The 13109-nt window shown below is 35.6% G+C and overlaps 1 protein-coding gene and 1 long non-coding RNA gene across 2 annotated transcripts; one reads left to right on the top strand and one right to left on the bottom strand.

Moving 5' to 3' along the window:
- Positions 1 to 435: 435 nt before the first annotated feature.
- On the bottom strand, positions 436 to 2049 carry LOC104757876 (uncharacterized). The gene is made up of 2 exons (XR_762552.2): positions 1851 to 2049; positions 436 to 930 (listed from the first exon to the last, which is right to left on the bottom strand). It is a non-coding gene; the product is annotated as an uncharacterized LOC104757876 (long non-coding RNA).
- Positions 2050 to 8628: 6579 nt separating this feature from the next.
- Positions 8629 to 12047, top strand: LOC147924366 (uncharacterized). Its single transcript, XM_087496742.1, has 9 exons — positions 8629 to 8889; positions 8971 to 9477; positions 9563 to 9724; positions 9813 to 9914; positions 9991 to 10170; positions 10454 to 10625; positions 10681 to 11068; positions 11161 to 11260; positions 11337 to 12047. The coding sequence occupies exons 1-9, from the start codon at positions 8629 to 8631 to the stop codon at positions 12045 to 12047; spliced, it is 2583 nt and encodes an 860-aa protein (XP_087352868.1).
- The last annotated feature ends 1062 nt before the right edge of the window (positions 12048 to 13109 follow it).

Raw genomic sequence — 13109 nt, forward strand, 5'->3', positions numbered from 1 at the left:
TTAAATATTTAATCTTTATTAAAAATTTTAAAGTTGAAAATTTATTAAATAATATATATTAAATTTTTTAATATCTTGAAAATATATTACTTATCTCCATTTGTGCTTTATATCTTTTATGAGCTGTAAAACATGTTTTTTTGGGTATAACTTTACAGATGATTTGATATTTTTGCAGTAAAAAAATTACTTTCAAGTCTAAGAAAGAATGATTGATGTCGCAAGACCTCGATTTGATGTTATTTGTGTTTAAAGAAGAAGGATCGACGAAAAGCACAAATATTTTTTTAAATATACATGTGTTCATATTACTTTTTCTGCAAGTAAAAATTTTAGTTTGAGAAGTTTCAATATGTGTGGATCTAAAACCGAATAATATGGATGAAATTATCAATAATTGGGTGCATGTATGCTGGTCTTCATGAATTGAACAAATTTTATGAGAAAAAATGATTTTGGTCGTGGAGTTTGATGGGTTACAAGTTGTGTGGTTGTAACGCGCCCGAACCGTCCTATGACCACATAGGCCAACGGACAGCCACAGAACGCCACTATGGGAACTGTACCGAGGTGGTCCAGTCGAGGGACGAAAGCTGCAGACTTTCCGACCGGTCCTCCCTAGCACAATTCCACCCGCAACTGAGACTACTCAGGCTTTGCAACCCTTGCGGCCTGGTGCGTTGTGTTGGTCCGGACAAGGCTGGAACCAAACGAAACCACACAACTTAAATAAAAATAACTTTCAACTTTAATTACTTAACGAAAATACGTTCATAAAACATTAACAACGTTTTTGGTACCAGGCCTAGAGCCAAAACATGATAATTTAATTTTACAAAAAGAAACAACAACTTGCAAAGGCAACGCAACTCTACACCGGCTGGCCTAACGTCCTGCGCTCCCCTCTAAGGCTTTTCCCACTAAGGTTACCTGCAAAACAAATATGGAGTCTTGAGTGCTAACACTCAGTGAGTTCGGAAACCTAACAAGAAACCAAACCCAACCCTAACCCCAGCAAGCAACACACAACATGCAAGCTAACTAACTACATGCAGCACTCAAATGCAACATGCAAACCAAATGCAAGAAAAACAAGCAATAAAATATGCAAGTTAGTCAAGCAATCTCCAAGTATACTATCAAAGTATACGCATGCAGAAGCTAACAACTGTTCTTCGTCTTCAAGTCCAAGGGCCCTTCTCTCCTTCACTCCACCACTTCATCACTTCATCACTTCCCCCATACCCGTGAACACCTATACTAACAGTCACAAAGGCACGCAAGCATAGAACATTACATGCGAGTTCCTCTCAACAGGCGATCTCGACTACACTGTCGTGTAGTACTCGGCCATAGGCTGCAATCCCGTCTCTCCGAATCTTTGTAATCCGCACCGATTATGGTCTTTGGGGAAGTCTTCACCTGCACAACCTCAACACACAACCAAACAAACCTGCAAAGCACACAAGCTACATGCAAGCTACAAACAACAACATGCAATGCACACAAGCAAACATGCAACAATAATAGCATGCAATGCACACAAGCAAACATGCAACAACTACACTAACATGCAATGCACACAAGCAAACATGCAATCACAAACAAGCAACATGCAAGCCTTAGTAACTAGAGAAATATCTAGAAACTAAGTGCTAGACACAACCTCACACCAACATGCAAACAAGTAAAGAAAACGAGACTTAACTTCGTAGAACTCAATCTAGAAAGAAAGAAACGAATCTACCCAACAACCCAACGAAAATGCTTAGATTTCACCCATAAATCCTAAGCGAAGACAACCTAAAATCCCACCTATCATGTGCCATATCACATGCCTCGAAACTCACCTGGCTTGGCTGAGAAGAACAAGATCTAATCATACTTCTAGCAGGGACTAGATGCGACCAGCTCCTACAGCGGGACTCGGCTAACAACTCGCGGAAGAGAAACTCTAAGGGAATAACTCTCTCTCTCGCTCTTTCCCTATCTTTCTCTCTTTAACTCTTTCTCTCTAACTTCCTCTAAGGGAAGAAGGCAAACGAAAATGACTCCTAAGGACCCTAAGGCTCCTATTTATAGTGGAGTGTGAGTGCTTTGGGCGGTTTGGGGAGCCAATGCATGTGGAGCACTCTCTCTTCCTTAGTGCTATTAGTGCATGTCTTAACACTTGTGAGGAAATCGACCTAGCCACCTTGATTCCACTAACTCTTCCTTGATTTCTTTAATCTTCCCCTAACTCCACTTTGAATTGTTTAATCTTCCACTAACTCCACTTTCTCCACTTGATTTAAATAATTCCCACTAAGCTCCACTTTGATTTAAATATTCTCCACTAAGCTCCACTTAGATTTATTTAATCTTCAATTTTTGGAATCTCTTTCTTGATTAATTCTTGGTAAAACAAGAATGTCTTGTTTCCCGAATTACTTGTTGGGTCGATTAGCGGCTCTCGATCGATCGTTGGTCGTCTCTCGGCAATTCTCGGACAGCTTCGGACAACTCTCGGTCCTTCGGACGACTCGGATGGTGCGTCTCAAACATCTCGGGCGTCTCGACAACTCTCGGACATTTTTTGATCTGATGAAAATTTCTTGGACTTCTTTTCAGCAATTCTTCTAATCTCCTTGCTGGCTTCCTTATATAGTCTTTTGCCTTGAGTTTTATTTTGAAATTTTACCCCTTGGTGAGGGTCACTACAGTGGTAGTCTAAAAAAGGTTTTTCAGTGGAAAAATGTGAAGAAGTTGACGAGTAAAAAGAAGAAAAAGAGTATAACGAAAAACCGGACGGTAAAAGTAACGATGACAATTACCATAAAATTTGACAATGAAAACGACATGAAAGAATATGAATAATAAGAAAACATTGAATAAAAAACATGAAAACATTGGTTAATAAAATTCATGAATTTTTTAATCTGATTTGATTTTATAACACAACTCATTTTTATATTTTAAAAAATTGTGTATCTGAAATTTAATTTTTTACTTAATACTAATTTAATTTTTTTATAAGATAATATTTCATTACTGTCATCAATCACATACTCCTTCCGTTTCATAATATAAGATGTTTTAGAGAAGATTTTTTGTTTAATAATATAAGATGTTTTCAAGTTTCTATGCTACTTTTAGATTAGTTTAATATTTTTTATTCTGCTGTTTTATTTATGATTGGTTGAACTGTTTTAAAGTGGTCATTTCTTATATTTTGAAACGGAGTGAGTATATATAATTTTCATCAAAATATATAAAATAAACCCACGCGTAGCATGGATTCAAAACCTAGTCTATACTAATAAAAGTATGAGCTATAAGCTTCTTAATCTGTCCACATAGGATTTAAAACAAGGGGCATTCTCAAAAATGCCCCTTTTTCCATATCTCTTTTTAAAAATACCCCTTCATGTTGACCATTTTTAAAACTACCCCTCTTTATATACAAAATGACCAAATTACCCTTTTTGAGTGACAGCAAGAATGTACAGTCATCAAAATCGAAAATATTTTCCCGCCAAAAAAATTTCCCGCCAAAATTTTTTTTCCCGCCAAAATCGAAAATTTTTCCCGAAAAAATTATTTTTTCCCGCAAAAAAAAAAAAATTTCCCACCAAAATCGAAAAATTTTCCCGCCAAAAATATTGAAATTTATACCTTTTAAAAACCTTGTAAATGCTTTAAAAAAACTTTTAAAAGCGTTTACAAGGTTTTTAAAAGGTTTTTAAACACATTGTAAACGCTTTTAAAAACCTTGTAAATGCTTTTAAAAAGCTTGTAAATGCTTTAAAAGGTTTTTAAACACCTTGTAAACGCTTGTAAAAGGTTTACAAGGTTTTTAAAAACATTGTAAAAGGGTTTAGAAGGTGTTTAAAAACCTTTTAAAAATCCTTTTAAAAACCATTTGAAAACCTTTTAAAAACCTTTTAAAAATCTTTTAAAACCTTTTAAAAACCTTGTAAAAATCTTGTAAAAGCGTTTACAAGTTGTTTAAAAAACCTTTTAAAACTCTTTAAAAAATCTTGTAAAAGCCTTTACAAGGTGTTTATAAGGCTTTTATAAGGTAGAAACCTTATAAAACCTTTTAAAAACTTTGTAAATTTTTTTTGGCGGGAAAAATTTTGGCGGGAAAATTTTTTTTTTCGAAATTTTTTATCAAAAATTTTTTTGAAAAATTTTTGGCGGGAAAATATGTCAGAAATTTTTTGGCGGGAAAATTTTGTTTTTCTTTTTATTGAATAAAATAATTTTCATCTAAGGGTAAAATGGTCATTAAAAATTAAAAGAGGGCATAAATAAAAATGGCCAGAAAAGAGGGTATTTTTGAAAAGGGGTATATCAAAAGGGCATTTTTAACAAATTCTCTTAAAACAACCACTAGGGATTAGATATGTCACAAAATAACATTTTTGCTTAAGGTGTCCACATAGTATTTAAAACAACCAATAGGGATTAGACATCTCACTTATTAACATTTTTGAAAATATAGTAGTTTTATATATTATTAAATTTTTTTATATCTATACTAAATAAAAGTAGGAGTTATAAGCTCCTCAAGCCGTTTACATAGGATTTTAAACAACCTATCAGGATTTGACATATCGTTTATTAACATTTTATACAATTTCCAGAATTTTCTATATTAAGAATTATTTTAAACAACATGTATCATGATTTGACATGTCATTCATTAACATTTTTTAAATTTCCAGAATTTTTAAGAAAAAGGAAAATTTTAAATTTATGGAAATAAAAGTACTATGCACAATATCCCACATCGGCTAGAAAAACTTTAGACAATGATTCAGAACCAGTATAAATAAAATTAATACGCTTCCAACAACGAATGAGCAGGAAAGCTTGATTTATCAGGCGTCCAAGTTTAAAAGTTTTATCCGGTTTGATCCGGTTTTTTATTTGATCAAAATTAAAACTTTAAAAAGTTTCAAAAAAATATTATAATCTATGCAGGACATCGTTCCTAACCCCTCACCGTGGAAATGAACTATTCATCTAAATCCACCAGTAGGTTATTGGTGCGCCAGACGTTCTTCGAACCTGGTCCCTACCCTTTAACAACCTTCCCACAGGAAAGCTGTCACCAATTGAGCTGTAGAAGAATTAATATTCTTTCATTAATTTTTTAGATGAGTTGATATTCTTTCATTAAACATGTGTGTATGATTTTATAGATGAGTTGATATTATTCATTAATTTTTTATTTTTGGGTCTAAGGAAGAAGAATTGACATTGCAATACCTTGATTGAGTCAAGTTTTGGGGTTTAAAAAAGAAAGATGGACGACAAATACACATGTTTAAAGAACTCACTTCCACAATTTAAAGAGCTTATCTTTCTTTTCAAATTATAAAACCAATTATAAATGCAAAAGCTATCTCTGATTATTTTACAAAGTGAAGTCCTGCGAGAATTTACTCATCGCTCTTATCTTTCTTTTCATTAGATACAATTTTCTGTAATATAAAATCCAAAGCACTCTTATAATGCTTTTCACCTTTTTAATTTACTCTATACTGTAACCAGTATATGGCTATTCTCCCCCACATGTTCGTCTTTGTTATCAATATCACCATCTCTTGCTTAATTTTTTTTTTTTTTTTTTTTTTTTGTGGCTCAACAACACTTAACCTTATGCGAACTTAACTCCCTCTCACCCTCATTTACACCAGAATCAAGTTCTAGTTCTACATCACCATATTGTCTACAGGCTTAGCTTTGGCCTCTCCGTGAACTACAATCTCACCTTCTCCTCCTTAAGACTCTACCCCACCATCGACCTCATCCGATTATTGTTTAGATCGTTCCTTTAAGCCAATTTTACGAATCAAAACAAAGAATATCTTGGAAATGGTTCATGGGTGGATCTTGCTGATTACAAAATTTGTGAATTTCCCCTTTGCTGGCCGAAGGTTTGACTATCCACCTACAAAATAGTGTAAGCTTGAAGATTGCAGACATACCTGAAAAGAAACAGGTTGAAGAGTGCGAGCAACTGAAATCCCAGCCATGCAACCTCCTGTTAATTTTGAGCTTATCTTGGACTTCTAACTAAAAAGCAATATGCAATTAATAAATTGATCATAACCCTTTATATATTAATGATAGTCCTTTCAAACTTTCCTCGAGATGATAACTCCATCTCGAACCGATTCCACTTTGGACCGATAATAAATCCCTTCTTAGGCCCCCATTACTCGGGTTAACAAGAGGCATGTCCGTATCCAATTTTCCAGGTCCACCAGAATTTTAACCTTGGGCTCTGATACCATGTTAATTTTGGGCTTATCTTGGGCTTCTAACTAAAAACCAATTGGCAATTAGTAGATTGATCCTAACCCTTTATATATTAATGATAGTCCCTTCAAACATCAGATGTGGGACTTGGATTGTATCCCAACACCTCCAATCACTATCATTGAAGGTGCATTCTTCTTCATATTCTCTTCCTTTGAGACGCAAACAGCTGAAACAAAAAAAAAACAACATACGATACAGTTTAGACCCAAAATAATACTTGAAAGAGAATTAAAAAAAAACCTAAAATTCATTGTCACACAACATAAGAATTAAGATTTCACAACGGAAAAAAACAATCATACGAAGTAAAAGGTAATTACTTTTGGAAGATTTACAATTCCACTTTGATTGAATTCTGGGTAGCACCTGAAAAACCAAACAAAATCAAGAATATATCATACACTCTTCTAATAATGCATATAAACATAAAATATAGAATAATAGCACAAGAAGATGAATTTACCTTCAACAATTTACTTGGACATTGAACTTCTAGCTCATTCCATTGCACCTAAACTTGTAGCTTATTCTGAAAATTTGGAAACCATAAGTAGATTTAGTCCCCCGCTAACACTTAAGAAACTCTGCTTTTAGAGTAACATATAAGAAGCTCTGCTTTTTAGAGAGTTGTGAGAAAAAGGCTTATTGTTCCCAACATGTCACTAACATGAACAGATGCAAATTCACAGTAACAGTAATCAGCGTATAAAACAAACCATTCAATTTCTCGTTTGTAGGAATTCAGCATCTGATAGAAATAGAAATAGAAGATGAATTTTTTAAAAAAATCATAGCAAGAAAAGGCTAACCTGATGTTGAAATCAAAATAGGAATGAGCAAATGTTTGTCCTCTCCGAGAATAGCATTGTACAATTGGATTTCGTATCTGTCACAATTTTTTTTAAAAAAACATTGAAAACCACATTACCAACCAGAGGAGTATCTTACACAAATCGATTCAGATCATAAAGAAAACAATCGGGGATCTGAGCTTACTTGAACGGAGAGATGAACACGGGCAAAATTGTTTGGTACATATTCACTTACTCGTAATAATTTGCAAATATTATCTATATTAACATTTTTGAAGTATATTTTGTGTTATGTCCTTTTAGTTTTACTTATTTAAATTTTTATTTAAATTTTTATTTACAACATTAATTCCTCAAAAATTTCCAAAAATAGTACTATGACAGATTTTGTTTCCTAAATCTATATTAACATTTTTTTAATACATTTGGTATTTCACCCTTGAAGTTATATGTATTTAAAAACTTATTTACAAATTTAATCCTTAAAAACTTTCCATAAATAACATCATTTCAGATTTTGTTTCCTAAATATTTTACTTTTTATTCCAACTAAATATAAAAAACAGCAATCAATATTATATAGAGACATAAACTATGATATATTTTCCATTTTATTTTCCAAACCTTTGAGTTTTGATTCTTAATGTAAGAAGAACTTCGATTCCTAATTATTTAAATATTATAATTAATATATATATAAATTTAATAAAACTTAACATATTATGAATATGTAAAATTAAAATAAATTTAAAATACTATATAATGTGGTTGTAAAAAGTACTTGTTGAAATTAAGAAAATATTATTAAATATGTGCTAACACGGGTTAAATTCTCATTTTATTATTTGCCAACACTATAAATATTATAATATCTGACATATAAAATCAATTTGTTTTAGGGAAATTACCTAGAATATTGCATAAAAGTAGGTTTATTACTAGACTAACACGTTGAGATTTCTGCCTTACTAGAATAACACATAAAAGTTTGCAAATTACTTCTATATATGAGTTGTGTGTTTTATTACGATTTATGCCATTCTCTTTTAAAACGAAGATCTTAAAAGGGGAAAATAAAAATATCATAAACCTAAGTCGATCCCTTGAATCTTTGTGTTGTTTGTCTTACGATTGTTGGGTTGAGATCAGCTATTTTTAGATAGCTTGCGGCGTGAAAAGAATCTGTGTGGAGGACGTTTGGCTGGAGGACCACTGACGGCGAGTTGACGGCGAGGTGGTTTGAAGTAGAGGAGGAGGGAAATAAAGCGATTTGCTCAGAGGTAAATTTCTATATCGTGGTTTAGTCTCTATTGCTTACTGTTTTCTTATACCCGAGTATTACATAGTAGGCCTTGTATATTGTATGTTAGTTTTCTGTATGTTGTTGAGCTCTGTTTTTGGGAAGATATTTGTGTGACTTCATGTTGCTTCGTTGCTAATCTAAGCAACAAATGTTTTGTGATATTGAATTAATAACTAAACTAAAGCTTCTGTCATAGATATGGGGTCAAGCAAGAGGTATCCAAGTAGGTTGTATGGGGTTGGTAATTTTCCACTGCCGATGAGAAGCATGCACCACGATTGTAGTTTGTCCAATCTTGGTGATTTGAATGGCTTTGTTGGTGATGAGGTGTATGACAAAATAAGAAAGAATTCGCAGCTGGGAGTTCTATTGGATCTAGCCGAATCTGACTACCTGTTTTGTGGGAAGACCATCCATTATCTATTGTCCAATCAATTGGCAATAAACATTCCTTTGGAGGTATGGTTTTTGGTTGGAGGAAAGCCGCTGAGGTTCTCTCTATATGAATATGAAGAAATTAGTGGTTTGAATTGTGAGAAGATTGATGAAACAGAGTTTGAAGTCGATCATACACCTTTATGGGTGGCTTTAAAGGTGAAAGCTTTTAATGGACCCAACTGGGAGGAGCTAGTTGAGGGTTTGAGAAGCTGCCGTGGGTGGTCTGATGAAATGAAGACGCAGATAGCTCGGTTGTATCTTGTTCATGTTGGAGTGCTTGGTTTATCAAGGAACAGTCGGATTCCTCTGGAATACGCTAAAAGGGCGTTGAATGAAGAAGCATTTGAGAGTTTTCAATGGGGTAGGGTTGGATTCAAGAGTTTAGTTGATTCCATCAAAGTCCTTGGGTTACCTAACAATGCTTATACCCTCCATGGATGTGTCCATGTATTGCTGATATGGGCATTTGAGAGCGTGAAGGTGCTGGGGGCTAGCTACGGGAATGTAAGAGAAGGTGTAGATTTGCCTCTGTTAAGGTGGAGAGGAGGGAGGCCAAGGAAGGATATCGAAGCCTTCATATCCGGGAGCAAACTCCTTAATAATGGGGAGGTATGCCTTCAATTTACGTATACATTATTTGTCTGCATTTTTTCTTTGTGATAGATTCTTAAAAGTTATGGTATCTGAAATGCAGCTTCAGGTGAAACATTTAGTACCTAAACCTTTGGAGTTCATATATCCAGATTGGCCAGGACAGTATTGTGTGTATGGTGTAGGAGAAGGTTTGAAGAAGAAACTGGATAATCTGCTGTTAGACGTGATCAATGGCGAAGTGGATGAAAGAGAATGGGATTGTGTAAAAAAAAGGAAGGGGGAACATACGAAGAAGAGGGAGAGGAGGCAACATGTTGCAGGGGTAAGTGATGATGATTTCCTTGAAACAGCCCCAACCAGCATCCGTAATGTCCCCAATAATGCGAAGGAGCAGAAAGAAAGTGTTGGGGACAAATGTTCAGCAGAGAAGGCGTCTGGAGATAAGCATTCAGGTGTGCAGGGTGAAGATGGTAGTGGAAGGTTATTTACTATGGTTGAAACACTAGGGCGAAAATGGATAATATTCAGATATCGTTTTCTAGAGCAATAGCAGAAGTTGTGTTCAAACTTCAAGGTATGGAGAGTAGGATGGGTAACTTTGAGAGTGACGTTCAACTATTGAAGAAAGTTGTTATCAACACAACGGATGGAGGAGCGCATACGCAAGGACCTCTTACATTAAGAAATGACGAACAAAAAATAGAGGAGGTATGATCTGCGTAGCGTATTGATAAAATTGTTATTATATATCTATTGTTCAGTATGAAGTCTTTGTATTTATCTATTCGAGGAAACAATATCAATTTCAGTTTTGTGAAGTTGTATAATTTTGTAATTACTTTGTAATTATTTTGATATATGATTTTTTTCGTACACACAATTTAGCAATTTGTATACTTTGTCTCTAGTTTAACAGCGTCATATTATATTTCAAATGTCTTGTATATAACGTCAAATACATGTCTTTTGTTTCAAGTCATGACTATATCAGATAAAGCATTCGGACAAGGATGGTTATAAAGTTGCTAGTTGTGTTAGGAATCCGTTAGCCATTAAGGATAAGGTCATGTGGTCTGGGAGTATTAAAATCGAACCAGAGGACAGTGTAGAGCGAATTCCAAAGCAGATGGTAGACAGTGTACAGCGTGTCAAAAGAGTACAGAGTTGGGAGACAGAGGAATAAAAGAGCAAAGTATAATGACAAAGTTGATGGAGCAGGTGCTCAACCCGTTCCTATTAATGTTATCCATCCGGTAAGTGGTGGTAACCCTGGCTCGTTGGATCGAAAGTGCGAATCTGTTGTGGATTTAACCAAGGGGACCAGCAGTCCTGCATCGTCTCATACAGTGAAAGATAAGGAGAAAGCCAGGTATTTTGCATATTTGTTACAAAAGGTGTTTCCTCCATCAAGAGAGCTTGATCTTCTATTAGTAGATCCAGTGGGCACCAACATAGGGTTAAACCCTAATGACGAATCAATGCGAGCTGCATTAATGACCCGACGTGAAAGCCACATTGTAGTCCTATCTCCCGCAGTGTACGATCCTTTTAGTGAGGCAAGTCCTGAGAAAATTGCAAAGCTGATGTCCTTCCTAACTGATGATTTGTAAGTCTTCATTTAGAGTTGTATATAATTAGTGTCTATATTCGGATTTGAGGACTACGATCTATAACTGATTTGTTAATTTTGGTATTCAGGGCTAAAGTACCTTGCACTGGAAATGCCGAATTTTATTTTCGCCTCCTGACCCCTAAACAATTGTGGCCAACTACAACATTCGGCTGGTTATGGGATGCGGTAAGCTTCGTAGCATAACATTTGACGCAGTTAACTATGGTATACTAATGCCTGATAGATGTCACTCGTGTTGCAGCACATGGTTACATGTATGCATATGTTCCGTATTAGGGGGACGCAAACGCCATCCCCATATAAAACAGATCGTATTGCTTTTCTCGATCCTTTGTTTGTTAGTATGTGGGCATTCGAATTCCCTAAAATGGAAGCCTCTAATCAATGGGTTTTTGGAGAAGGTTATTTTGAGACGTACGTGGGAAGGCTGCCAAAATACGGAATGACAAACAAGGTGTGGGTTGACGATGTAGACACCCTGCTCTTCCCATACAACCTCGATAACAACCATTGGGTAGCCATCGAAGCTGACTTAGTCCAGCGGAGGCTAAGAGTTTACGATAGCATAAACAGCGGTAGAACCGACGAGAGTCTACAAAAGAAGTGCAAACCGTTCGCAAAAATGATCCCACGCTTGATACAAGCATATAACCGGAGGTACAAAGATGAGCATATCGGGGCGGCGGCATTTAGTTACTACCGGGTGAAAACACTCCCACAGAACTATCAACAAGGTGACTGTGGTGTGTACACGTTGAAGTGCTTAGAGTGTATAGCTCTTGGAGTAAATTACACAGGCCTATGTGATGCGGCCATGCCTTCTATTAGGATGAAACTTGCTGCAGATGTGTTTGATGAGGTCCCAGACCGAGACTGCTTTCTCCAACTAGATGCTACGTCGGAGACAGTAAATTATCCGGAAGCTGAGTTCAACTCGGGATCAAAAAGTTGAAGAGGTTCCATGTATATTACCGGAGCAGTATGATTTTGCAAAATTGAAGATTGGTTTTACGCGTGTTGCTAATAGAAGATGCGTGTTTGGTCATTTTTTTGGTAACATGTGGGATTTGAGGATGTCGTTCTTAGATTTTCTGAGGTCTGGTCACTCACATAGCTCCTATCGGTTGATTGTAAACCCTCTTCAGGTGTAGTGTTTTTTGTATATTGGAGGGTCTAGATATGTATCATTATGACGTCTTTCTAACCAGTATTAGTATATGTTAGGCCTTTATCAGATGTGTACGTACCATCAGCTAAGTAACGGCCTTATTATGGTCTGTGTACACACGTACGTATATTCATATGTGTACATACCATCAACTAAGTAACGGCCTTATTATGGTCTGTGTACACACGTACGTATATTCATATGTGTACGTACCATCAACTAAGTAACGGCCTTATTATGGTCTATGTACACACGTATGTATATTCATATGTGTACGTACCATCAACTAAGTAACGGCCTTATTATGGTCTGTGTACACACATACGTATATTTATGGTCTGTGTACACACGTACGTATATTCATCAGTGTACGTACAATAGATTTTCTAACGTTATAGACTTGATTTTTAGGTCCATGGTTGGTGCTTAGTTTCTATCCATTTTGAGCACACTAACTTGTCCCTACTGGCAATCCTATGATATGATGAGCGTGATGTGATTAAATTGTATTCAAATTCAGCGAACCATAATCATCCTAACAGACTGTTACGGATCATATGGACCACCTGCGTGAAAGTAATAAGTACAACCAGGAAGAATGTTTATTCGCTACTTAATTTATCGGACCAATAGCAGCTTCGTAGACGTCCATCGCGAACTTCTTTTGGAAATTGTCAATATTGTTGTCGGTGATCTTCAAGCAATCAGTCATTGGTTTGCCCATGCTCAACAGTTCTAAAAACTTCATAGTAAAAGGTCCACAATCTCCCGTCCTCAAGTTTTGTCCTACTTGGCTAACCCTTTCAGCGGTAAATGGATCGAGAGGGTAATTGACATCGATAACCC

Source organism: Camelina sativa, chromosome 17 (assembly GCF_030686135.1).
Source record: "Camelina sativa cultivar CO46 ecotype springtype chromosome 17, ASM3068613v1".
Classification (NCBI taxonomy): domain Eukaryota; kingdom Viridiplantae; phylum Streptophyta; class Magnoliopsida; order Brassicales; family Brassicaceae; genus Camelina; species Camelina sativa.